The sequence below is a fragment of the Zonotrichia leucophrys genome, chromosome 3, assembly GCF_028769735.1.
Source record: "Zonotrichia leucophrys gambelii isolate GWCS_2022_RI chromosome 3, RI_Zleu_2.0, whole genome shotgun sequence".
In the NCBI taxonomy this organism is placed as follows: domain Eukaryota; kingdom Metazoa; phylum Chordata; class Aves; order Passeriformes; family Passerellidae; genus Zonotrichia; species Zonotrichia leucophrys.
In genome coordinates this window covers 83713368-83740781 of record NC_088172.1, presented here as the reverse complement: position 1 = coordinate 83740781, position 27414 = coordinate 83713368, and the positions used below count along the sequence as shown (strand labels likewise).

The window sequence follows — 27414 nt, the reverse complement described above, 5'->3', positions numbered from 1 at the left end:
GTGAAAACACAGTCTATTCCATTTTGGTTACCCTCCTAGTGATGCCATTCAAAAATGGTTTTCTGAGCAATTTCCCTCTTTCCTGTGCCCTTCTCAAACAACACTAACATGTAAGGGATGTGGTAGCCTTTAGAACTGCTCAGGATTTAACACCTCTAGCTTGTCACTGATAGAAGAATAATGGCAAATGGGACAGATCCCCAGAGGTGGGGAGGAGAAGTGGTTCAATGGCAAAATGTTGGCAGCATGCTCAGAAGAACCACTGTCTCCTCTCCTCCCAGCTGCAGAGCAGTGGTCTCTGAGTGGATGGGATGGATGCTGTCTCTGATGGCACACTGAGAAGAGAATTTGGGCGAGTGAAAATGCTCTGAAGAGATTTGTGGCTGTGCAGAAGCTCTTGAAGCTCTTTTCTGTCAGTCTGCAGATTAACACAAAGGACTGCATCCCTCTCTTTCTCACCTTGCTTGTGACAACTTGTTTACTTAGGCTTTGTATGAAGGATCTTGTTAGGACCCAATGTTTTTCTCCTCTGTAGTGTCCTTTGCAATAATCTCTCTGGATTTGTTGTCTAGTGTTCCTTGGCTTGTTCTAAAGTGGTGTTTTAAAATCTTTCTGGCTTGTTCCCTAAGCTTTCATCATTGAAATAATGGAGAAAAGCAAATAAAAATCAGAGTATTTGCTTTTAAGATATAAAAATGAATTAATTTATATTTATTAGCCTCTAGCAAAGACAACATTCTCCCTGGAGTATTTGTTATCACTGGCACTGTGTTCTTTTGGTCTGACTTGCCCAGGCTAAAGAGTCTTGCATGGCAGTCATGATGCTGACACACTCTTCAAACAAAGATTTTAGGGATGCATGTAAGCCACAGCTCAGCCTTCTGCTGCAGCATTTCACTTACTGACCCTGGTGAACGTGATCCCAACTCAAACTGTTTCTTCATTAAGCAGGCTTTTGGTACATTTTCATTTTACTGGAGAAAGGGAGATTCAGCCAGAGACAGTGTTTTTCTTCTGGAATTTACCAAACATTCAGAGAGATTGGTGCTTGTTGCCCTCTTGAATTTGCAGAAGGTTCTGGATACAGCAAACAGGTGTTCCTGCAAAGGAAATAGGGTGATAGGAAAAGAGCAAATGATAAGGTGGAAAACCCCTATTGCTTGTCTCCAGTGCTGACAGTGTGGGGCTGGTGGACAGAGGAGAGGCTCTGAGCTGGCAGGCTTGGGCTGAGTCCCCAGCTCTGTCACACACTCCTCTGTGGCCACCTACAAACTGCTCCAGGTCTCTGCTTTGCCTGTCTTGCCACTCTTAACTCTTCACATCTTACTAGTGCAGAGTGGCTTTCACAGTAAAGCCACAGAGTGGCTTTCACAGTGTGCTCTGTACACACCATACCATTGTGTATCTGTTCCCTCCCTCTGCAGTGCCACTGAAGTGTCTTTTAATCTTGGACAGAATTGATATCACTAAAGCCAAGCCTATGCAGAAAACTGGACATTTAAACCCTCTCTGTGCTTTTTTCACAAGTTCATTTATCAGCTACTCCTTTCTTCTGTGTTCCTAACCTTACCTGCATTCCTTTTCTGCTCTTTCACCCCGTGCTTACATATTTAGGTTTGTATCCCTGTCCTTTCCCTTCTTCCCCTCCTTCAATCTGTGAAGACACCAAGTTCTCCTGACCATCTAATTTAACTTCTCTTGCCTCCTAGTCATTAGGCTTCTCTATTGAGGCCAAAAAGGTCTGGCAACCTCTTTGATGGGTTTGCTAAGCTGTTGATTTAAATTTTACAGGCTTTGTGATGGAGAGAGACTGCTAAATCACTGCTCCCATGACAGGTTTCTAAAAGGCTGGAGGGAGGCAGGGGATTGAATTGAAAATTGGAAGAAGTGAGAGAAAACAGGAGGGTAGAACTTCTGGAAGGAAGCAGGAAGAGTAATTGTGGGCCAGGTAGATGACAAGAGTCTGACAGGGAGAAATCATTTTAAAGAAGAGTGTGTATGCACGTGTAGATGGAGAAAGGCAGGTTAGAAAAAAGACAGAGGGACATTTGTCAGAAGGAGCTGAAACCATGGTGACTGGATTCTGAATGCTCAGCATCAGGGCTGATATTTAAGGACAACTTCAAGAGGTTCTGATCAAGAAAGTCCAGCTGTGTGGTTTCAGGTAGATTCTCTTATTAAAAAAACAATTGAAAACAACAACAAAACCTGTGAAAAAACAACCAGAAACAAACAAACCAACTCCAACAAACAAAACACCTAAAGAAATCCAAACCCAACATCAAGGCTGTGTACCATTCAAAGCATGTCAAGAGAGCTTGACAGAAAAATATTTTAATAGCTTGCTGCTCTTGTGCTGATTGATTACAGCAACAGCTCAAAGATAAGCATTCTGTCAAGAATCATTAATATCTGTCAGCCAGTAGTAGCTATGCAATATCAGAAATTCAAGCTGTTGAAAAGCATTCTATCCTTGCCTTGTGCTGAAAACCAGTAAATGAATATTCATGGTAGCACACACAGCTTACAAACAGTTCTTCACATAGCTTTCAAAAATAAGCATGCAGGTTATTACCACAGTTTAGGTGTGAAAATAAGTTCCTGCTTTTTTACTTCTTTATACTTTGACAACTTAAATTCCTGTAAATGACATGGAATATATTTACCACAATAATTTGCCCAAATCTTACTATTCATCTCCAATGTCACTATTCATATTCCAATGAGCTGTAAGATTTTCTTGTTGCCTGCATCAGTGGGAAGGAAGAATTTATGATCTGGAAGACTTAAGATGCTACTTAGGTGATCCTGTATGTGGCAAAAAATTGAATTACAGAAGGCGAATTCTTCGGTGCTTAAACAAGGAAAAGACTTGTGACTACTGCAAAAACTCTTCTGGAAGTCCTCTGATGTTGTGAAAGTTCTCCCTGATCTGTGAGAATCCTCAGGGAATGTGACCTTAGTGACTGCCCCTGAGACTGCTGCAGGGTTAAGCTGCATCCAGTGTTGTGTCAGCAGACAGCGGGCATCTGGGGCACTTTTCCTTTTGGAATGCAAGGATCAGAATTTCAGTTCAGGAGGAGCCATTGCTCTGATGTTGCGTACCCCAAGTCACAGTGATGAAGTTTTCTCTGAGGTTTGACTCCTGATGATGTGCTAGGGTTTACTTATGATGAGATTTCACCACTTGGTACAAGTGCCTTATTTCCTTGTGATTCCTAAGACTTTGTTCATGCACATATGTGAAATCACTTCAATGAATCATAGAAATTACTTTTCCTAGGATCTTTTGGGAGCGCTAGGATAGCAGGGGTCCTTGACCTGCTGTGGCTGGTCAAGTAAAGCTTCTCTGAGCAAGCCTGCCAGAGAACACATTACTCACTGTGGAGAGGTGAGAGCACAGTCTGTGTTTGTGTCCAGAGATATCTGCCTCCTCCATTCTAATCCATTATTTCGTGGTTCAAAGGCTTCAAGGATATGGAAATATTGGGAACACACCCCTGCTGTATTTATGGAGATTGGAACAGTTCTACTAGTAAAAACTCGTTTCCTTTCCTTTCTGTTTGATTCAAAATACTCAGTCACCTTTAGGTGAAGAAACTCTTCAGAAAAATGGAAGATCTGAGTTGAGGTCTCTTCTCCTGCACTGATATTTGAAACAGGCCTGTTGTATCCCAGATGTTCAGTGACTGCAGGGCATTATACTTGTACTATAACCTTCCCAATTGTTCTTCCCTAAGCAAGGAAAAGCTTTGTGTGCCTAACTATTGGATGAGGTTTGTAGCTGCAAATTACTGACAGAGATATTTCATTGCCTTTGAGAGTCCTCTGTACTTTCTGTTGGACAGCTTCAGCTTATTAGCATCTGCAAATGCCATTTCTGGGTGCCTGGCAGGTACTGCACAAGCAGAACAGTTCTCTAAAAAGGTCCCAGTGGGATAGTAACACATCCTTACTTCTGACTGGATATGTTTGTTTATCTGCAAATATATTTGCATTTTGTGGTGACTTGCTAACAAAGCACAAAATGCAGCTGCCTGATATCTTTTAGATGTCAGATGATTTCTGTGTAATATTTACTTTAAAAAGAATTTAGGCAGTATCTCTTACCCAATAGCATCTACCCCTGAATATCATGATTATCCTTTTTAGAAGTGAGGTATGGAACTCCCAGCTGTATGCATGTTTACTGCTGCTTTTAGTCCTGCTGAGTTCTAATAAAAGAGCAGACTCAGCCTGGAAGAAAAGTACTTTTAAGACTGGAGCCATAGGAAAGAAATGAATACCTGTTTTAGAAAGTTAGGCTGTAACCCTCGTCACCTCTCCAGAGGCAAGTGTTCCTCTCACATGCAGTCATCCATGGTTTGTCATTAAAAACACAACAGTGGTTCCAGTTATTTTTGATAAACCCTCTGTGTCTTCACTAGCCTATCATTTCACTTGTCAATAAAGCAGGACCCCCTTGAGAAGTCACTGTCTATGAGTTATTCCCATGTCACATTCCTGTAAATACTGTGTGAACCTCTTGATTTTGGTCTGCAAGCACACCTGTGATTAGTGTGTGGGAGGAGCATGACTCAGACCGAGTCATTCCAGTGACAATTATTCTTTAAGCACCCCAAATTAGTCTTCATCAGTAAATGGCATCTTTGTCTCCAGCCTCACTAGTTTAGTCAACATAATTCCAACCTTCATTATTCTTACTTGTGTTATGAACAGTATTAAATCTTTGTAACTATTTAGTGATAACAGAAGAGGAGAGGTTTTGTGTCACTACAAGACACGAAAGAACACGAGTGTACACACCACTGTTCTCAAGGTGAAAAAAGTGGAGTTTATTTTCTGACTCTAACATTTATAGATTTCTAAAAGTGGCAGTGGATTGGAGGGTGAAAGTGCCACCTCTCCAATGACACTGGACAAACTAACAGTCTATCAAATTTCTCTTCCTCCATAAAGGAATGCAAAACAATAAGTTATTTACAGAAAGTGTGTGAGAAAGTTTGTTACAAGAATGTAAACATCAGAAGGCTTAGAAAATCTTAAATCAGGGTGACAATTTTGGACCACTTTGTCCTTAGGTTTGTTTGGGAAGTGTTTGAAAGCCCTGTGTAGAAAATAGTCACATAATTGTTTGTACTTGTTGCACCCAGAAGTGAAAGTTGTGCATGTGCAAGAAGGGATTGGCAGGTTGCTGAGCCCCTTGCAGTCTGGCTGTGGTTATTGAAGTAGCAACACCCCAGGGTGGCTTACCAAGGTTTGGTTGCATCGAAAGTTTCAGACTGAGCTGCAGAAGGCAAAGCACACAGGTGCAGTGTAGTCCAGTTAAGTGCACTGGCTCTAGGGGCTTAATTTCACAGTAGAGGAGATCTGAAGTGAGAATGAATTGTTGTCCTTATGTCCAGTATGCATTAATCCTGTCAGTTGCAGCCGTGCCCTTGGCCCTTGCTGGCTGGTCTGTCACTGGGCAGAGCTGGAGCTCCTGGGTGATGAGCACAGCCTCTCTGATGTCTAGGCAGTGCAGAGGGCACTGCTGGTCTCACAGTGGGACTGCTTGTCAGCAAAGTCGGCAGTAGTTGAGCTACAGAAAACATAGGCTTCCAGGTACCCTCTTTGAGTTCTTTTCAGGGTTTTGTTTGACTAGTTTTGGGTTTGGGCACAATACAGTTAATCCAAAGAAGTGTCTTCTCTCTGGAGTCTGTGAGACAAGGGTTATGCAATTTTTCCATCAGCTGTCTGGTTGAGGCCAGCACTCTACCACCCACCTTTGGTTCTCTTCAAAATGACACCAGAGTACCTCCATCCCACTCTGCTTTTATGTTGGGGTAATTTATAGGCATTAAAATTTTACCTTTTCTTTTGTTCTCAGAGAAGACAAAACCTAAAAAAAGACTGTGCTGTACTGCTACATAGACAGCAGAAGCTTTTGTAAGTCATTGGATGAAAGTCAGGGGTTGAAGAGAAATGCATTGTCTTGATATTTCTCTGACCTGTGTCCTTAACTTTCCCCACAGGCAGACATGCCCACACTTTGCAGTAGTGTCTAAAGTACAGCTGAGCAGAGGCTTTAAGCCTAATGAGAAGTGAGATTGCTGCAGTCTCAGGGGAAGCCTTGGGTCCTTCCTCCTTGTGGTCTCACTGGTCATTTCAGACCTGAACATGATCAGCAAGGAATGCAGCCAGCTATGAACTTCCCACATGGGTGCTCTGGTGGGAGTACAGAGGAGCCACCTGAATCCAATTATCATTTGGAACAAAGAATTACTCTAAATGTAAGATTCCTTAATTAAATGAGGTTGAAGCAATGACCAAAAGGAATCAGACAGGAGAATTTTGCTTGAATTTTGCAAGTGACTTTAGCCATTAACTTTTGTGTTGCATCAGTGACAGGGGCAAGTTTTGTCCAGAAATCCATATGTGTAAGTGCTGGATGGTGGCTTTGGTGTGCAAAATTCAGATCCAGTGCTGAACTCTCAAAGACCACAGATAGGTTATTGTAAAATGAGGCCCAATAGTTGCCAACGGGAGCAGGCCTGAGGCAGCAGTGCAAAGCCCAGCAGAACGTGTGGCAGCCATGAAGGGAAAGGACCAGAAGGTTTGGATAACAGGTCATCTCCTTGAGGGTCCTCAGATTTCCCTCCAGCAAGGCCATGTAGAAAGGATCATACAAGTCACAGAGGAAACAGCATGAACAGAGGAATGCTAACAACTATGTAGGTAAGCAGTTTCTCATGAAGAGAACTTTTCCTAATTGTGGCTTTTGATTTTTGTTTTTGTTCTTTTGTTGCGTAGTCCTATTTCACTAATAGATTTTACAATGAGGAGAGTTGGTGTTTAACTGGGGGAAACCATTAGAGCTAAGTTGAGAGTAGATAAAACTAAGCTTTGGAAGCAGAAGCTTTCATATGGGTGCAAATGAGTAAAAATCTAGAAGCAGTATTTGGAGATTTAATTTTAACCAAGTAATTGAAAATGGCCATGCATTACCCTGCATAAACTGTAGAAGAAAAATTATGCCCTTAAATGGCTCAGTCGTCATTTAAATGGTGATCTGTTCATTAGTGCTGGGAAATGAAATGGAAATCCATTTCAATTTTCTAGACAATTTAAATTTTATTGTCCATAAAATTCTACAAAACAGTAAAAGAGTGTCCTTTCTTACAAAATTGCAGAGGATTTAATCAGATTTGGCATTTTATTAATTCTCATCATGGTAAAACCTGCTAGTGAATACATTGAGCTGAGTTCATCCTTTGGTAAAGTGTCCCACTGGGAATCTGCCCTGGTGTATTTGGAACAGAGATAGTTTTTGCAGCTGTTATCTGTTTGTACACTTACTTTCCTCTTGGTAATCAAATTGGCACATTGAGCAAGATCTTGATGATGCTCCATGTTTTGAGCATGTGTACTTCAGTGTTGCTCTAGACTAATCCCTTATGACATTCCTGAAGATGTTGTGATAAATATACTGCTCTTTGCAGGAACTGTAGTTGCTGTAACTAGTTGTGAAAATTGGTACATTTTCTTGCCATTCTGTTTTACCTTATCAGAGATAAACCTATCTTCTGGCGAATAAAATTTAGAGAGGTGACTGGGAAGTCCCATTTTCTGTAGAATCTTCCTTTTTCTCTAGTCTTACCTTTGATTTATCATTATCACTATTTCAAATCTTGCCTGTTGATCTTGCTGTCCCATGTTGTTATATTTTCTCTGAAATAACTTGATTCTGCAAGGAGTTTTCTGTGGACTTGTTGATTAAACTGTGCAAGTTCTTGGAAAGTCTTTTGCTATCAAGGGTTAAGGCCTTAATTTCAATTAATGACTAGGTATTACTGTTTGGAGTTAGTCATAGCTTTCTGTCAGGTTTAAGAATTTACCTGTAAGTTGAGGCAGAACATACATCCTCCAGTCTGGTTTATGATGCACTTTTGAATGTAAAACACTGCTGTCCTCATTGGGACTCACTAGTCAGTGGAAGTGCTGGGCCTTGCAGAGAAATGGATGCCTTCAGGTAATTTAAGTAAGAAGAGTCAGGTGAGCTCATTGGTCTGCAAGTGCTGTTTGTTTATAGAATAAGAGTGTGCAACCCTGTTTCCCTGAAAGTGAGAGATGCTCATGGTTAGGGACTTCAAAGTCTATCAGCTTGAAGTCTCACCGTATCCAAGATGCTCTTCTCTTTAATTCCTTTCAGCATTATGCTTCTGTTGTCTTCTGCTGGTGTCACTTTACAGCAGAAAGTTAGTGTATGACCAGATTGTTACTCCTTAATTTCACAACCAAGAACATATTTAAGTCCTCACGGGCTACTTGTGACTTGTTTTGCATCTGATTACTTTAGTAATCTGCTTTCCTGCAAGCATTTTGGCTGCAGGAGAGTCTGTGGCTGCCTTTAAATCCCCCTCTGGTGACTGTTGGCACGTTTCAGGATAAATACAATACTAAACTGTAGCTGTCAAATGAGTGATGAGTTTTGTGAATCAGGATTCTTGCCATTTTACTTGTTTAGACACGTCTCAATTTGCTAAAATCCAGATTTTACAGTGTTAATTAGTGGAACTGTGTTAATTTAGTCAGGTGCTGCTGTGCAGAAGTAGGAGCCTTGGCCAGGGAGGTAATAGCCACCAGTCTGGATTGGCAGGAGGCTTCATCCTCTCTTTTCATAATGAAGCTCTTGGATCCAAGATGCAGCGTTTCATAGAGAGCAGGGTGGTGTTGGCCCTTCACTGTCAGCTGACAGGAGAGAGCTGTTCATGTTAAAGAGCTTTCTCACAGGGCTGATGCTGAGGGTTGTTCTGCTGGCTTGTACTCACTGTGGCTCTGATGGCTTCTCTGATCAGTTGTGGTCTGTGTGTTTTTCCATGCTGTTTATCTTAGCCCAAACATGCTGAAGGCAAAAGCAGAACCTGTTAGAGAGCTGTGCTGCTCGTGTTGCTTGCCAGCCAAAACACCTGTGATTGCTGCTATCAGCTGTATGGGTGCTTCCAGATCAACATCTAAATAAAAAAGGCTTTGAAGCATCCTAAGGGATGGTGGAGTTTAGCATCTTTGGAAGGTTTGTTAATTTAGCAACACTTGTCTCTATCCTTCCATATTAAGTCTTAAACGGGTAAAATATAAATCATTCCAAATCCATGAGCTAGCAGGAGGTTATATGGCTGTGCTGCTGTAGTAGCAGGCTGCTTTTATTTTGTAGAGTCAGGAAAGGGTGTGAGGAGAGAAGCAGCAGGAGCTGCCTCTGGTGTTTGTTCCATAGCTGTTCTTAACTTCCCTTTCTGCCCTCACACACTGCAGACAGCCTATTTTAAGGTGCACAGATGTTTCTACTACTCTAGTCCTGGGTAGTTGCTTAAGTGGCTTCTTAGAGCAGCTGTTCCCTTGTTTATGTCTCTGACGTTCATTTCATTGCAGTTCTTGTTTTTTTTGGTGATGGGAAGATGAAAAAACCCCATGTGCTGATGCTCTGATGTTGTTTAGCCTTTATCAATTGTGTCATCAGTGGCGTCCTACCCTTCTGCAGGGGAGACATTTCCATTGTAGCTGGAGCCCAGTGTTGTCCTTCTCTGTCCCAATTTTGCTGTCAGCAGGGTGATTTCACCAAATGTGATGATGAGAGGGAGAAGATTTGCAGTAGGATTCAACTAAGAGTTTAATGAAATTTCCCTGTGGTCTCTCCTCTTTCATCCTAGCAGTCAAGTGCTTGCGCCACATGGTTTGATGTGCATGTCCCTCATAGCCTATTCAGGCTTCCTGCTTTGCTCCTTGCCATTAAATTGATTTTCAGACTTGCTCAGAAGTGTGGCAGTTCTCTGATCTTTGCCATTGCTACTGCCTTGCTTCAGAGGTGCAAATTAGAAGCTGGTGTCATGAAAGAGGGAGGTGGAGCAGTGTATTGTTTCTGTCCAGAAGAACAGAGAGCTGTGGGAAGAGCAGGATTTAACAGTTACTGGGACAGCAAGGGGGAGAGCTGTTCTGGGAATTTACTTTCACTTGAAAAAAATGCCTTTTTCCCAGGTTGTGAAATTCAGGAAGTGATGTACATGCTAAGACCAGCAATTGTAATTTGTTTTATAACAGGTGAAAACGTTCTGGATATATATTGTGAAAAGTCATGAAGTGCAGAAAATTAATTGACCTATTAGATTTTGGCTAAGTTGTTTACATTTATTCTTTACAAGCTAAATGGAATTATATCTTTATACATTGTGTTAGTAAAAAAACCAAAAGGTAGAGAAAAGATTACAAATAGGAAACTTTATAATGCACAAAACTTCCTAAGAAGCAGCAAATTAAGCAGCACTGGGTCTGTCTGTACTGTTCTAGAAGGTTGTGTAGATACTTGATGTAGATACCAAACCTTCAGAAGCTTTGGTATCAGATTGCAAGACTACAAAGAACAATTCTATCAAAACTAGCTTTGTAAACAATTCTTTAAGATGCCTGTTCAGTTTGGTATTTGCTTGTATATTGTACTTAACAGTTCAGTGCTTTTCTTTTAACTGCATGTTCTCTACCCATCAGTAGGCATAATTACCACTAATCAAGACCCCTAATCTCAAGCAATTATAAACTCTTACATTGTTCTAATTGCACATTTGAAAATAATGTCATTTTCTCATGTAATTATGAGATGATCCATACAATTAATTTCTGCTTTTCTTTTTATCTGATCAGTGTTAATTTTGTGTGACCTCACAATGTGTTATCTGAAAAATGCCTTTGAGACTTGCAGTTTTTCTGGTTAATTTATGGTTGTGTTTCATATTCAGTAAGGAGGGATACAGTGCAAGAAATTTTCAAGGCTGTGCTTTCAACCTTCTGTGAACTGAAAAATTTGTTGTATATTAGGAACTTGTTGGTGAAACAGAAGTGCAATTATCCATTTAAATCATCTACTCTTTGCAAATCCAGGTGCTTGGATAGTACTAAGGATAGTACTTAGGATAGTACTTAGGTTAGTGCAGTATGTAAAAGGGGTTTATTTTGATTTTTTAATTGTTAAACTGGAATTTACATGCAGACAGACTTTTTTGACCTGCTTTCCAGGCAGCAAAAGTGAGGGCAGTTCATTTTCAGAAAGCACTGCTGGTCCTGGGGGCAGGATGTGAGAGATTGTTCACGAGCTGATGTTGGTCTCACCTGCTGCTGTGTAGTTCTGCACACCTCTTGTGTGCCAGGCCATTGCATGAGTGTGTTTTGAACAAATCATCCTCAATCTGTTGATTCATCTCAGGAACCAAATGCAGCACTTATATCTGTAAATGGGATAATTGTAAACCTCTCATTCTTACAGACAGAATTTCTTCCTGTTATAATTCTAAAATCAGACCCCAGATCTTTTATTGTGGACCTACACTGGCTTGTATTTATTTCTCTATTCTTACTTGTTACATCACTAAAAATAGCAGATCATTTGGTGACCTTAGCAACCTGTGTCTGACCTTCATGATTCACTTGTGGGTAATTTGCTGCTGCAATTACTATGGTCCTGTCTGTGATGTTATTTAAACACTGGTTTAAATGACTGCAGTGTAAATGAGCAGCCACATTATTGGAGACAACATGTTTTTCTTTATTGTAAGAAAAGAATATTTGCGTCAGGGGGTGAGTGCCACATCATTTCTGAGGGATCTTGACATTCCTGAAGAAGAAATGCTGGAGATTTTGCTCTGTCATTAATAGCCCAACTTTCTTTCTTTAGTAGAGTGTGTGTTTCTGAAATCATTCTAGGGCTGCAGTCTACTGCAGTGGGTTCATTTCATTATTCCTTTGAAAGTAAGAAGAGGCACACAGCCAGCTACTTCTGTGCAGAAGAGCTCAAGGTTTAATATGCTAATGTATCTACCCAATATTAGGCTGCAAAAATCCTTGGCTTTGATGTGTCTTTAATAGTAATAAAATGGTTGGCTAATGATAAATTAAGGATGTAAGTTTGGGAATTAAAAAAAAATAATCTAGGCAGGAATAATTTTCCTTGCCAAGATAATTGTCATACTGGAACTGCAGTTTGCAGTGGAAATTCCTTGCTTTATAATAATCAAAATATACAATCAAACTTCTGGCTTTTCTTTAGGCTTCACATTAAAGCTGGACTTTAATGGGACAGAGTGGGGACTGCATTTTATCTTTGCTGGCCTGGAGCTGTACGTGCCAAGGTACTGACCCCCAGGTCTCACTGTTGCCAGAGAGCAAAGATAAAAATCTGCTTGCCATCCTCTCTGTAATTGTCACCTGTTTCAGTGCTGGGCTGGCTGCCTTGTGCTGCTGCAGTCTCCTGTAGGGTCATGTTTGCATCTGCATAACAGAAAGCAAACCAGGACTTATTCAGGGATAGGTAATACTGTTCTAATACAAAAATACTCATGGATTAAGGAGCTGTTATGGTAAATCAGTTTTGTAAAGCATTTTATCATTCTTCACTAATCACTGGACTGCCTGGTATAGTTTTGTTCAAGCACAAGTTTAGGTTAAACACGGAAAATATATGTTTCTGGTCACTGTAATAATGTTCTCCCCTCTGAGAGAGCACATTTTTCTGCATATTTTTATAGCTGTTTGTACAGAGGAATAGATGGAAAAAGGGAGAGCTGTTCTCTACAGAAACTCATAAAAAGGAAAGTCATGCAGCATCAAGAAGGAATTCTACAGAAAATCAGCAGTGTTAAGGCCTTGAGCAAACCTTAACTTAAATCACATCTCTTGATGATCAGGGCAAAGACAGTCCCATAAGTTCCTTTTGCACAATATCAAAGGTTTTTGTTGGTCATAGAACCCTACAGCATCTTAATTGCCTAAAAGATATCTGCCTATAACACTCCCCTGAATAAATAGCTGCATTCTCAAGGGAAGAAGTGGGGTGATTTTTTTTAATAGCTGGTGAGGGAGTAAATAAACAGTAAAAAGGGGTACTTCAATAAAGCAAAATATCTTTTTTTATAAATATGTCTTCTCATTGACTTATTTTTATTTCAAGTGTAAGAGATATGATACTCACAATTTAGTGCTTGTTTTGGGGGGCAGGAACTGATTAAGAGGAAGAAGTTACTCAGCAAGCCAGAGCACTTACGGGTGGTTATCATCACATCTGCAATCTGACTGTTCCTCTCCCTCTACAGCCAACCTGTCACATATCACTGACCTGATTCATGATGTAGGAGAGCTCCCCTTGAGGCTTCCTGTCTCTCCATTTCATCCAGGGCTGGACTGGCTGGAAGAGTCTCAGCCCCAGCCTCTGCAAGCCATCAAAGCTGGCTCTGGGGCTGCCACCAGCCTGCTGTTCTGTCTTGGCCTTCAGCAGATGGAGCTTCTCAAGTCCTGTGTGTTTTCATCTGCTCCTCTCCACGCTTGGAAACACTGCCTTTTTTTCTGCCTAGTGTTTATTCTTAAACCCATCTTGATGAACCAGCTGGCTTCACAACTGTGTTGTGTGAATTCAGGAGGGCTGTGCAAAGGTCTGCCTCTCAGGGCTCCAGCTCTTGCCTCAGGCCTTGCTGTTCTTTTGCCTGAAGAATGTAAAATGTAATGCGAGTTTTTATGTATTATTAAACTTATGTCTATAAATTACTGACCCATGGTAGCTGTTTATTACATATTCCATCTTCTGCTTTGATGCACTGCTGCTGTCACTCGAGGTGGGTAACGATGACTCAGCTTACTGCTGTGATAATGCACTTAAAGCCTGGAAATCTGTCACTGATGGTATTTCAACACAGGTGCTATAAACCTGAGATGAAAAATTAAAGTATTTGCTGTCAAGCTATTTCTCTTAAAATTCTTCTGTCTACTGTTGTGGTTTTGTAAGGTTTTGGGTACTGCTGAGTTGTTTGATGAACAAAGTCAAACAGTCATGTTTTAGGAGATCTGTGATGCAGGACATGCTCTCACAGAAGCAGGTGGTGGTCCTCAATTTGCAGTGCTAAAGGTGACCTATAAAATGCTTGTGCTCATCAGGCCTTCCTAATAAAGCACCAATATTTGCGTGCGTTTTTACGACCTAGCCTTTCCAGCCTTAAAGCCCAGTGGAACACAGACTGATCACCACATCTTACCATGTATTTTCTCTGTGGTTTTTCTTCTTTTTCACAGCCCTTCTGTATGCCACCATTTTTGGTAACGTGACAACCATATTTCAGCAGATGTACGCTAACACAAACAGATACCATGAAATGCTGAACAGCGTCCGGGACTTTTTGAAGCTCTACCAGGTCCCCAAAGGACTGAGTGAACGTGTGATGGATTACATCGTTTCCACCTGGTCAATGTCCAGGGGAATAGATACTGAAAAGGTAAGTAAATTAAACTGCAAGGAAAGAAGTCACATCCTGAAAGTAGTCCATTAAAATAAACAGGAGGTACTGTCTTAGTAAAGGAGACAAATATTCTTTAAATAGTTCTAAGCAGCAGCTTCCCTTAATTTTTAACTTTTAAATGCCGTATTTCAGCTATTCTGTCATACTGACATATGATAGTGGTAAAAGTATGTATGTTTTGCCAGTGAAATGGCATGAAATAGTATAAAAACGATAAAAAGAAAAAGCTCAGTTTACTATAAATAAAGGTGATAAGTAAATAACAAGTTCCAGACTGTAACACAACCTCACAGTTTTTCCAAATGAGATTTTTTTTGCAGTATTTCTTGTGAGGTTGCTTGCAGCTCTGTGGGCATGAAAACAAGGGAATTTTTTTTTGTCGTTGGAGAGTTTGAATGTAATATTCTGTGCGCAGGTTAAAGATATTAATGAAAGCTGGAAGTATTTAATAACGTATTGCTTGAAATCTACCTTGTGTAAGGCAAGTGTTATCATTCTGATTCATTGAATTGATGAATAAATTCCCATTGTGTCTTTTAAAATAACAGATGGCCTTTCACCAGAACAAATGTACAAATCTAGCTCCTTGTCGCTTTCATATTAGTTGCCAATTTTTGTGGGGATAGACAGTTTTTCTTCTGCTTGTAAAGAGATGTGGTTTGTGGGGTGGATCATTCAGGAAATCATACCAATGCTCTGGTCACCAGCCTTCTGGTTGGCAGCTTAATTTAGCATTCTGAACTGTGGATGATGCAGTTAAAGAGCAAACAGTGTCATTTCTGTACAGCTGTTACAGCATCGTTATGAAGCAGGAGAACAGATGTGGCCTTGCACTGAGCTGCCTGGAGACTGAGGGGCACACAGGGCACTGTTTGCTTTCCTAAATGGTCTTCAGCCAATCTGCCATTTTTAGATCCCAGACATGATTCTGTAAGCACTGTCTGCCATACTAGCTTTCAGAAAGGAATTATATTTTAGTGCTGGATAGCACTGGTTAGAAGCTGTTCTGCATGTTTTCTCACAATCTGTCTTTGAGTGGGGTTGTGATTCGAGGTAGGTGCATTTGGAGAAGGTGGAGAGACATCTGAGGCTACATAGTGTAATGAGTGCTGGTGCTTTCATTCAGCCCCCATTACAAACTCCTGTCATCATTTTAACAAAACAACAAGAAAAAATTGCTATGTAAAACATGTTGTTGTTTTTTTTTTTTTAGCATATCTTCAAAGTTCATTCTTGGCTTCCTTTGATAAGGAGAGAAATGCTTTAAGAGGATGCATTTGGAGACAGCAGAATAACCAAACCAAGCACAACAATACTCAGTGTAACCTTTCAGAATTATCTTAATAAGCAGGAAAGAAGTCTCCAATTGTCAGGACACCAAAGAGCTTAATACAGTGCTGTTTTCAGTAACTGGGGTGTTCATAGCTGAGCTGCTGCTGGCCATGACTGCTAAACCAAGAACTCAGCTTTCATCTGCACAGCAAAAGCTTGGTTGGCTGTGCCAATCCATAAACTCCCAGGTCTGAGCTCTGTTGTTTTGATGCCTGTGCATAACTTCTGGGATGTTTTGTCATGAATAAAACATGTATTGCTCATGAGGCAGAACAGTGGTACTTGTGCTCCTCTGAAATGCAGTGCAGCTTCCTACAGATGAGGCAGAGACTTAAATATGAACTGAGCACAGAACTGGTCCTGTCACTATTTTGTAGGCCACGAATTTGTCAGTTCAGTGTTCACTGCAGACACGCTAAGTTATTGGTTTAGAAAATGCCAGGACAACAAAATTTAACCGAGAGCTACTGAAAGATTCTAAAATTGATCCATGAAGATATATTTCCCACCTCCCTTACAAATGAAAGTCTTCTTCCATTTATCTGTAGATCTCAAATGTCTTTAATCACTTTCATTTTTGTGAAGTCTGGAGACAACTTCTTTAAATGGAGAATGAAAATTTGGTTAACTTCCTCTAAGACTGCTATACCAAAAAGTTTTTGGATAATAGCATCATTTCAAATATTCTTTTGTATACTCGGGGGGGGTTTGCTGCTATTTCTATTGCAACAACCCTTTTTGTGTGTGATATTCAGGTAACTGGAAAGTGTATGTGTAATTCCAGTAGTAAAATTTGGCAAGAATATGCCGCTAGAGAATATTTTTATCACCAGAGTAAATGAGATAATGGAAAAGACAGATATGACTGCTGCCTGTGTTCCCTGTTAAATGCTGGCCTTGCTGTCCCAGCTCATTTCTGTGAGCCTGGAAAACGGGGAACAGGCAGGTTTGGCAGCTCTTCTGTACAGGGCAGCCAAGAAAAATCATCCCCGAGTGCCCTACACCTAAGCATTATACAAATACATCTCTTTTAAGAAGTTATATCTGTAATAAAGTGTCTGTTTGGAGGTGGGCCAAAGATGTTTATATCGGTGGTGGAGTTATTTGCCTTTGGAGTACCAGGCATGATATCTGAAACCAGTGCCATGCACAGAATTAATAGCTTGGTTCTCTGCTCAGATCTTGCACAGAACCCCATTTCAAAGTGCAGGCATAGCCATAGTGCTTCCTGTGTTACTTTTGTGTTTTTCAGGAGTATTTGCAGTGAGACAGTCTTCTCTTTCCACCTAGGAAAATGTGTGGGAGTAACTCTGAAGCTCGACTGGAGTGCTCCTTAATTGGATGGAGTAGTGATTACTAAGAAAATAATAATAAAAAAAGAGGCAGACTCAGACTACTCGATGTTCTTCTCAAATAATATGTCCTAGACATCCTTCATCATAGACCATCCCCCAAGGATTTTGTTATCCCCAAACCCTGCTCATGTCACTTCTTTCCACTTTTAATCTGCACATGCAGCAGTGATTTGGTATTCTTTCCACTTGGCTGTCTGTATTATATTAAAACCCTTCAGAAATGGCCCTGGCTGGTACCTGCTGTGCTGAGCATCAGCTCCATCAGCTCGGGTTCTCTTAGGACCACACATCATGAATTGCCGTGAGGAACATTCCGTTTGGAAGATCAAAAGCTGCCCAAAACAGCATCACACCTTAAAGTCCCTTTCCTGTGTAAACAAAAAACTTGTTAGTGCCACTCGGGGGTAAATTTGGATACCTGCAATTCTCAATGTTATGAGTTAATTAAACTTTAAGTAATTTGTTTTAGTTGTTAAAGCATATGACTTGTGCAGGCTTTTCATGGAATCTGCCTATCAAAAAAATTACCTACCCTCTAGAAACAATCATTCTGGAAGCTTTTCTTCAACACTTTTGGTACTGCTGGGCCCTAAGTTTTTTTGTCTTAAAAACCTTAGGTCTTCAATATCCAGCAGAGCATGTTGCTGAGAGGAAAACTGTGTTTTCCTTCAGATGTTGTAAGGTAGACTAAGTTAGTATTGTTGCTTATGTGGATAAATAATATAAAAATAAACTCTGAGATTGGAAATAAGAAGGAGGAAGGTGGTTCTTAAACCTTGCGTGGTAACCTAGCCGTAGCAGGCAGGTAGAAGCCATGCGCAGGAGCTGATTGCCCCCCTGGTTTCCCTCTCAGGTTTTGCAGATCTGCCCTAAGGACATGAGAGCAGATATCTGCGTTCACCTGAACCGCAAGGTTTTCAAGGAGCACCCCGCCTTCAGGCTGGCCAGCGACGGGTGCCTGCGGGCGCTGGCCATGGAATTCCAGACGGTGCACTGTGCTCCGGGAGACCTCATCTACCACGCCGGGGAGAGCGTCGACAGCCTCTGCTTCGTGGTCTCGGGCTCCTTGGAAGTGATCCAGGATGATGAAGTCGTTGCTATATTAGGTGAGTTTCAGAGCTGGTAATGTGCCCATGCATAAATGCAAACATGTGTGTGGTGGTGTTCACAGGGATCCCAGGACGAGGGAAGAGATGAGACTCCATGTTTCAGAAGGCTGATTTATTATTTTAGGATATATATTATATTAAAATGATATATTAAAACTATACTAAAAGAATAGAAGAAAGGATTTCATCAGAAGGCTAGCAAGCAAAGGAATGGAATGATAATAAAATCTTGTGACTGACCAGAGAGTCCAAGACAGCTGGACTGTGTTTGGCCATTAATTAAAAACAACCACATGAGACCAATCACAGATCCACCTGTTGCATTCCACAGTAGCAGATAATTATTGTTTACATTTCGTCTCTGAGGCCTCTCAGCTTCTCAGGAGAAAAAATCCTAGCAAAAGGATTTTTCGTAAAATATGTCCATGATATGTGCAGCAATTTATAGCCTCCTCTACTCTTTCTTTAAAGAGATTGAGTAAAGTTTGTTTTTCCATGGAGAGGTTTAAAGGGCAACCATCTAATATCCAGATTGCTTCAACCCTGTTTCATCTGGTCAATGGAAACCTTACTTTTGCATGGGGTCCTGGTCATTCTTGGGGTTTTCCCTGTCTTGATACATCCCTTCTGTTAGGGAAGATGAAACAGGAAAGCCTTGTAAATATGATTGCCTGGCAAAAGATTTTGAGAATATGGAAACCATATGTGAGACTGAAATGAAAACAAGCTTTGAGATACCTTAGTTACTGAGCAACTGGAAAACAATGGTGTGGCCAGCTGAAGGTAATCCTCTTTTGATGAAACAATTCCCTCTGCTTGCAGACAGGTCCAAGGGTCAGAGCAGACCCTACTAGCTTGGCAGAAGGAGTCCAAAGAGTAGTTTTTAGAGTTTAAAATGTAACACAGTATGATAATGTAATGATTCTTATAGGCTATATGTAAATGCTACAGGATTTTTATATTGTACTAGATTGGTTAGTAAGAATTAGAATATTCAACATAGAAGAAGACTTATTGTATTGCAACAGGAACCTCACTCTCTCTCATCCTCTTTACCACACTCTTGCCTTCTTTCTCTTTACTGCTCTCTTTACCTCTCTCTCCCTCTTTGGGACTTGCTCTGCAGCTGGCAGCTCCAAGCAGGGCCCTGCACTTGGCCCTTTGCAATAAACCACAAGTTCCAAGACCTGGCTTCAGAGATCTCTCATCCCGTCCATCCTGACCGTCCTGCCTCCCGTCGCTCCTACACCTTCTAATTAGAAATTCCATTTAGAACTTCAGAAAACTTGAAGTGCCTGCCTCAGTCCCACATCCCCCCCCTCCAATAATAATCCACTTTTGCTGGAATTTTTCCAGTTAGATTTATTTAAGATGTTGTGTTGCAATACTATTTATCTGTTTTAAAGTCAAAATAGTCTAAAACATTTAGAGCTGATTTGTGTTAACTTGGGTTGGAGGCATTGAAAATAAACTGATGGGGTGTAAACAGCATTCTGAGGCAAAGCTAACAGAAAAGAGTGTGATAATCCAATAGATGTAGATGAATCATGGGGTGGCTGAAGCATTGAGGAGGTGATACTTATCATTTGATTCTGTCAAGCCCTTTTGTGATAAGGTAAATTCTCATGGTGGCTTAATCCTGTAACTGTCACTCATCGCAGCCTGGAAAAAGAGAATAAAACATCTTGGTTATCTTACTTTTTTCTGAACACATACACTCAACTCTCCTAAGATGAATGTCTACTGAAAAATGAGGGGGCTAATAAATATGCTGAGCTTCATTTTTCTCTACTTTTGAATAGGATTGCTTGTATAACACAGGGTAAATTTAGAGTCATGGAGATCAAGTTGGTAACACTTTGTGCCACACAAGAAGCTAAAAAAGTGAGAAGCTGGAAGATAACTAATTCCCTTTTGTTCTGGAATCACCTGTGCTGCTCAGTGCTAAATGACATTTGTAACTTCTGCTTGTCTGCTGCACATCAAGAACTTGCTACCTTTTGCCATGTTGAACTCTCGTGAATTAACAAATGACAAATGTAGTACACAAACGAAGACCCCTCAGTTTGTGTATCTTTATGCCACCACCTGGATTCAGCATGAGCAGAAAACCTCAAAACATCTTGCTGCTCTATTTGAGTATGGGTAAAAAAGCACTAAGATCAAATTTCTTTAAAATGTTCTTTAAAGATACCAATTTCCTCCTCATCTTTCCTGCTAACTCCTGCATTTTATCATAACACTCACTTTAGAAAACCCTCAGCTAAGACTGCCTGAGGAATCAGTGTTAAGGAAACCTAACTCCTAATTTCTGCTGCTGCAGAGTGATAGCTACAGATAAATGAGGCTGTTCCCTTGGGATCTGGATGAATAGAAGTATTTTGTTGCTGCTCTTCTCCTGGGATGTAACTATCGATTCTCTTCCCACCACAACTTTTTTATTTTCTTCTTTTTCTTTCTTTTTCTTTTTTAAAATTTGGAGTCAGTTCTCTGGCTCTCGCTAAAGTTGATGAGTTTTATTCACATTTTCTTTGTGAATATTTTAAGTGGAAAGTAAAACAAAGTGGGATCTTTTTGGGATTCTGTGAGATTTCATTTTGGATGTGCATCAATTTTTGTGCTTGTTTCTGGACTAAGGAATCCCTTTCCTTCCACACTTGTGTCCCCCTTCCTCCTCCAGGCATTGAAGACTTCTGCTGAAGGTTTCTCTATTCTGAAAAGAAATTATGTATTTAACTAAGTTTTTCACTATTCTGAATCAGTTGCGCTTCTTTTTCCTTCAACATTGAGTAATTTAATCCCCACACTTCTGAAGGATATGCCAGGAGATGGGTCAGGGTTTCCTCTCTAACTTCTTTGTACTCTGTTTTCTTATCTGTAGAAAAAGTGTTTTGGAGTGGGGTTTTTTCTTGTGATTTTTGTTTGTTTTGGGAGGTTCTTTTTTTTTGTTTCTTTTTATTTTCATATTTAGCTAAACTTGCTGAGTTCTTGATGAATGTATACCAGAAAAAACAAGGCACTACAAGGGGGAAAAAAAAAGTGCATTGTACAAGAAACATGATTTTTGCTGATCACTCAGCCAGAGCAACCTATGCCATAAATTTTGTTTACCAGTCCCAACCAAGCATAGCTGTGAATATCAGGCGCATAACAGCAACCCATGTGAGGAATTCCATAGGGTAATTTTAGTTGACAGGTATGTTACAGAGACTGTAATCTTCTTTCAGGCATTCTGGAAATGAAAATGAAAAAAAATAAGTGCACAAATTATTCAAGGTGAATTATTTGCTCAACTCTGGCTGTCATGTAATAAAGCAGCTTTTGTAGCTTGCATTGTATACTGTATCTTCCTTACAGTGGAGAAATGAATTTTAACTCTAAATCAGTCTATGTGACTGCTGCACAGCATTACATAAACCAAAGGCAAACTGCACTTAATGCTTAAAGGATCCAATTCATAGGAAACATTTTTGACTTCTGAAATCATTTAACCTTGCAGACTGGCATATAAGAATGTATTGTGCAGCCCTGGAGTGTATTGTGTACACTTGCATAATATCCTTCTAAATCATTTCCATGTAATACCCCAGAAACAGGTATATTCTCAGTTCAGGCTTATGTTCTTAGAACAAAGCACTGACTTTGATTGACTTGGATTAATATGAGTCCTGAGTTGGAAGAAATTGCACATAGGCCAGCAGTGAAAAAAGGCACTTTTTTGTGTGTCCCCTAAGATTGCCTTTCCCATTAATTTAAATTGAGACACAAATACAAAAATATGCAAATTCAAAATAAAATCAACCCCAAACCTTTGCCTGTTTTAGTAAAAATTTAAAGAAATTGGTGCACTCTGTATGAAGTTTGATTTGTTGGGATGAAATATACATGTTTTGAATTCTATGCAAAATTTATACTAAAATACAGGAATCACTGGTGTTCACACAACACAATCTTTGGATTTGGTGTGTCAAAGAAACAGAAACAAAAATGTAGAAAACGACCTCTCAGCCAGGTGATTGATGTATTTGTGATTCATTCCAATACAAATGAGTCAGAAAAAAAAGACTTAGCAAGAAAAGCCTCTCTCTTACTATGTTTTCTATGTTAATGTGTAAGTATGAGAGTGGGATTATGTAGAAGGGAAGTTCAGCTGGTGGGAAGCTGCCTGGATGAGGCACAATGAATTCTGGTTTTGGGAGTTTGCTGTTCTTGCAGTGACGCTGCTGTTGCTGCGTGGGATGAAGTGCTGACGTACACTCAGCACTTTGAGGAAGACTGAGACAAATCACACAGTCCCTGCCCTGAAGAGATCTGAGTGAAGCAGAGGTCAGGCAGGGCTTCCATTAAGAGAATGTTTTCAACTTGGCTTTGCTTTTAACTTCCCTGAGCCCTCCCACTTGGCCTGATGCTGCTTTATCCACCTGAGTCTCTTTGAACTACTCTTGCTTAAAGACTTTGCCATTTATCTTGATGTGGTTAGAAAAAATAAGAAGGTTTGTTTCCTCTGTTAAAAACATTCAAGTGTTTATGTGCACTTCATTTGGCAGCTCTGGTTTCTCTGTTTTGGAGCAGATCTTTCAGCCTAAGACCCTGAACATCTGAAAACCTGATTTTACTGCAGTTCTTTGAAAAGTTAAAGCCCATTCGTGCTCAGGAGATTGGCTGTGTTTTAATTTATCAAATAACTTCTTGAAAATATTCCTCCTGAATTAACTGTGTTCCAGGCACAAACCATAAGGTCTGACTGCAACTTTCTTTGGAGTATGCAGGAGAAAAGGCACTTTGCTGTCCTCTAGTCATTTAGTCTGAACCTTTTCAATCTCTTCTCACCATTGCTTGAACAAGAGCTGATTCCTGTGCTATGTCTCCAACTGTGTGTGTGCTTAGATAATTCAATGAAAATTACAGAAAAGAATATCATTAGCAGCAAAAATAACATTTTGTATGTATTTTCTGGAAATACATGGAAGGGCTGGATAGGAGACCTTGTTAGTACCCAAGTTGGTTCAAAGTCTTTCTGCCTGAAATTGGGGTAATTTTTGACATTTAAGAAAACATTCCAGTAAAAAACTAGGGGAAGACCCTTGAAAATTAGGATGGCAAACTTTTTTGTTTTCTAGATAGCAGTGGGGAAAGCAGTGTCTTGTACTTAAATTTTCAGACTGCTGCGAAATTTGTCAATTAATGGCTGCTAGAGGGCCTGACTGAGCAGTAGATCTTTACTTGTATGACATGTTCAAAGCTGCTGAAATGGTCTTGACACTTCCTGCAAGGAGCCAATGTGTGTATGGATGGTAGGAGTGGAGGTTAGTTTTGTGGACTTGATTAGAGACAGGGAGCTTGAAGCTTTTATTTAACAACTGAAATCCAAAGCCCTGAAAACCACTGTGGTCTTCAGAGCTGAGGGCTGGATGAGAAGAATAGCATTAACTAGAAGATTTAATTAAAAAGAAAAAAACAACACCGTCCCACCAAACAGTTTGTCCCAAGAGTTACATTCTGGCTGTTCTGCATTTATGTTCTAGCTGTCTTTATTTGAGCTAAAAAAATTCAAAAGAATAAACCTTTTTCTTGACTGTTGTTTTAACATCACAGAATATCCTGAGTTGGAGGGGACCTGTGAAAATTGTTGAGTCCAACTCCTGGCTCCACAAAGGGCAAGTAAAGTGAACTAGACAGGAAGGGAAGTCAGGGCAGGAATTTATTGTGAGTAAGGAATACAAATTTTCTCCAACAGGTCAGTTTGCTTTTACTCCTTTTGCTGCTATCAAAGCTGAAAAGCAATAACAGCATGGAGATGTTATGTAGGTATGCAGGTGTACAGTAACACAATGTCAAGAATGGGATTTTCTGGGAGAGGGGCAGGGAGTGTACAAAGGATGCACACAGATTTACATTAAAGATCACACAGGAGCTGAGGAGGTGAAATTTGCATGACCCTGAAATACAGATCTTTTATTGTTATTTACAAAGCTACAAAGTTGACAAGATTGGAGACTGTGGATTTAACGTGAGGTTGTGGGGGACTTTGGTGTGCCATGTTTTGTTTCAGCAGGATATTAAATAGCTCCATTTGCTTTGTGTGGAGAAATTCCTGCTGATTTAATTTGATCTAATTGCAGTCTTAAAGAAATGTTATAAGAATAATTGTTTGTTTTCTTTACAATTGCTTTGGCTTACTCATTTAGCCGTAAGCATTTTGTTCAGATGTAGACACCAGAGGATTGATTCAGATTTTGGTGGGACAGATTTGCATCCAGATATGACAGTGCCAGCTGCAAGGGCAGCTGTGCCACAGGGATGGTCTCTTTTAGAGGAGGGACAATAGCAGTGCAGAAGTATTGTCTGTGTTAGACCCTCTCCATGCAAAACATTGCAACTTCCACACAGTCGGGTGAAAACTGCTTCTCAGCAGACCTGAGGATGGCAGATAAGTTAACTGAGCCCAGGCTGCTATCTTTAGCCTGTCCCTAGTACCTGAGCTAGCTCTGATTTCCCTGAACTCCTCTATGTTGTACTCCATTTTCAAAGATTAGCTCTGTTATTTTAGAGCCTAATTCCAAGCCCTTGAAGAAGTCCCATACTTGTCTGCTTCATTTTTCACCTGAATTTTAAATTTAGGTACACCTCTCTGTGTTAAAAATGCCAAGTTCCTGAGCTCTCAGGCTTAAGAAATGGTTGCAGGATTATGGATGCCATTAAGAGTTTTCTGACAGTATCTAACATCTCAGCATTGTTTGTGCTATTGAATAAGACTGAAACATGACCAGCAGTGCTTTGACAAAGGAATGATTGAAATTAAAATCCATCTTTATCCTCAGTAGTTCCGTTGTGCTTTTTCTATTTATAGTTGAAAGGTAAGGTTTTTTTTAGATTGATTGATATAGGCAGGTTGGGCAAGTTGCATGTTTCTGTGAAGTGATTCAATAAACATCAACCGAAGGAACAATTTGCAGAGTCTGATTTGCTCAATGAGTGTCCAGGCACACTTAGCAAAAGCATTACAGATGGAGAGGCAGCTAAACTTTTTAAAAGGACGTGGCATGAAGAAGTCTACATTAATATAAAATTTTAATTTCATGGTGGATGAAGGAGCAGCACTAAAACTCTTATTCAGAAATATAGGTTTATCCCACATGGCACATGGTAGTTTCAGACAGACTCTTCCTTATCCCTGACCTCCAGACATCTGGGGTGGTCTGATATCAGGACTTGCCATTTTTGAAACTTTTTGTTTGTTCTATGTCTAATTTCTGACAGACATTAAAAGCATGAATTGCCAAAGCTCCTGTCCACTGTTGTTTGTAGATGGTTTAAGACTGCACAGGGTATTGGAAAAACAGATTTTTAAAACATTTGATGACTTGCTGGAGTAACTGAGGAGGAGGAGTATTCAGAGGCCTCTGTAGGGAACTTCTGGGTGTGTTTAATGTTTTATTGTGCTGAATTTAGACACCTTTGCATAATGTGCCCCTAAACAGTCCAACAGCATTGTGTGTGGAAGAAGTCCCCCTTGGAAGCTGGCACTGTCTGGCAGTACACTGGGAGCTGAAATTGAGATCTGGTGGGGATGAGGCTCTCTGTTCCAGGATGTCCATTGATATCTCAGGATATCTGTATTAGGAAGGCTTGCACATCATCACATCATATTTGTGTGCATGCTGCAACAAGAGGTGTGAAGAGGTAGAAATTATAATTTAGCAAGGAAGTCAGCTTTGTATGAAGACCCTGATTTCTGGCAGGTGAACCACTGAGCCACTGAACTAATTTACTAATTTTTTTGTCATTTTTATCTTTTTTTTTTTTTGTAGGGTAGATGCAAATTTCATGAGGTTTTCAATGTTTACTTTCTATATTTCAGAACACAAAACTTGCTATTTAAACTCCTGTGAATTCTTTGTCTGAAATAAAATAATACAATTTTGGGGCTTTAATGTATGTTTAAAGCAATACCTAGAATATAAAGCCTGTCCCTAAGTAATCAGGGAAGTAACTCAGAGGATAATGCAATTTGAACTTCTTAAATAGGTTTGTTCTTTTTTTTTGTCAGAGAATTAGCACTGCCCATGCAATGACAACACAGATTGAGCTGTGTTTTTCCTATTATTAACCAATGCAAATACATTCAAATATATTTATTACTCCAGTTACCTGCTACTCCATATCCTCTGAGTTTGTACAAACTGCCCACATGTTTATAACATTTTTATAGTAACCATTAAAATGCAAATAAGGATAAATCATGCAGATTCTGGTGAAGCCTCCTGGCTTTTTTTGTGAATAAACCTGGTAGGACCTAGTTGATGTTTAAAACTCCTCTTCACAGTACATCAAGTACTGAAATATAATTCCAAATTCTGTATTTGTGAGACAAATAAGCCCTTTAATTACAGCAACAATAATAGAAAATTTAGCTGTAACTTAATCATGTTGTTGCTACTCATCTGTAAAATATTTTTTTTTATTTTATCTGTACAGTAATGTGTTTCAGCAGATAAAACTGATGCAGTTGTGTAGTAAACTGTCTGCAAAATGTTGCCAGACTGTGGTTTACAGCATAAACAGATATTCTGTGTTTCTGTTCCTGAACCAGGCAAATCACTGAAAGAGCAACTTCAGTTTGTTACCTCTGTAACACTTGCTTTGGTTTCTGTGGCAAAGATACTCAGGAGTTTTGGAGGTCTAATTAGAGGAAAAGAGTAGTTGAAACCTCCGGTTAATGAAAAATAATATATTCTCTGCAGTGCAGTTGGTCATTCACTTTTCATTACATGTCTCAGCTTGCACTTGAGAAATCTTAAGAAAATCCAAAGCAGCAAACAACTTCCATGCATCATCTCCTGCCAGCTGTACTGTGCTGGAGAGCCAGACTGTGGCTATTGAGTGGCTGTCAAGTTGTGTAATTTATCTGTGGGACAGACACTGAATACTCCACCTCATTGCCAAATGGTAGCTCTGCTTTTTTCTGGCTGCCAGTTTTTGTTGCATTTATGCACCAAGAGGGAAAATTACTTTTGCTCTGTTATCTTTACTTTCTTTGAATCTTTCTTCTCCCTGTAAAGTGGGAAGGTTTAAATTGCATGCCTTAGATTTGGAGGAAATGAGGGAAGAGAGAAGGGAAGGTTTTTCAGTTGAAGCCAAATAATCATGTGAGGATCACAGTGGGAGTTTGACCCTAGGAAATCTGTGTGTTTGCTTTTGTAGCAGTTGGTGTCTCCCACTGCTTGGTGGTGGAGAGCAATCCTGAGGTTGCAGGCCAATATGGGGGCTCTGGGGAGCTGTGCTGGGAAAACCATTGTGGATCAGCATCAC

General features: G+C 40.1%; 1 protein-coding gene across 4 annotated transcripts in view; it reads left to right on the top strand.

The window, feature by feature from the left end:
• KCNH1 (potassium voltage-gated channel subfamily H member 1) overlaps positions 1-27414 on the top strand; it is a 182522-nt gene that overhangs the window by 71574 nt on the left and 83534 nt on the right. For all 4 annotated transcript variants that reach the window (XM_064709047.1, XM_064709046.1, XM_064709044.1 and 1 more), the window contains exons 8-9: positions 14083-14282; positions 17847-18099. In XM_064709047.1, coding sequence (XP_064565117.1) covers positions 14083-14282; positions 17847-18099 — 453 coding nt within the window. The remainder of the gene's footprint in view (positions 1-14082; positions 14283-17846; positions 18100-27414) is intronic.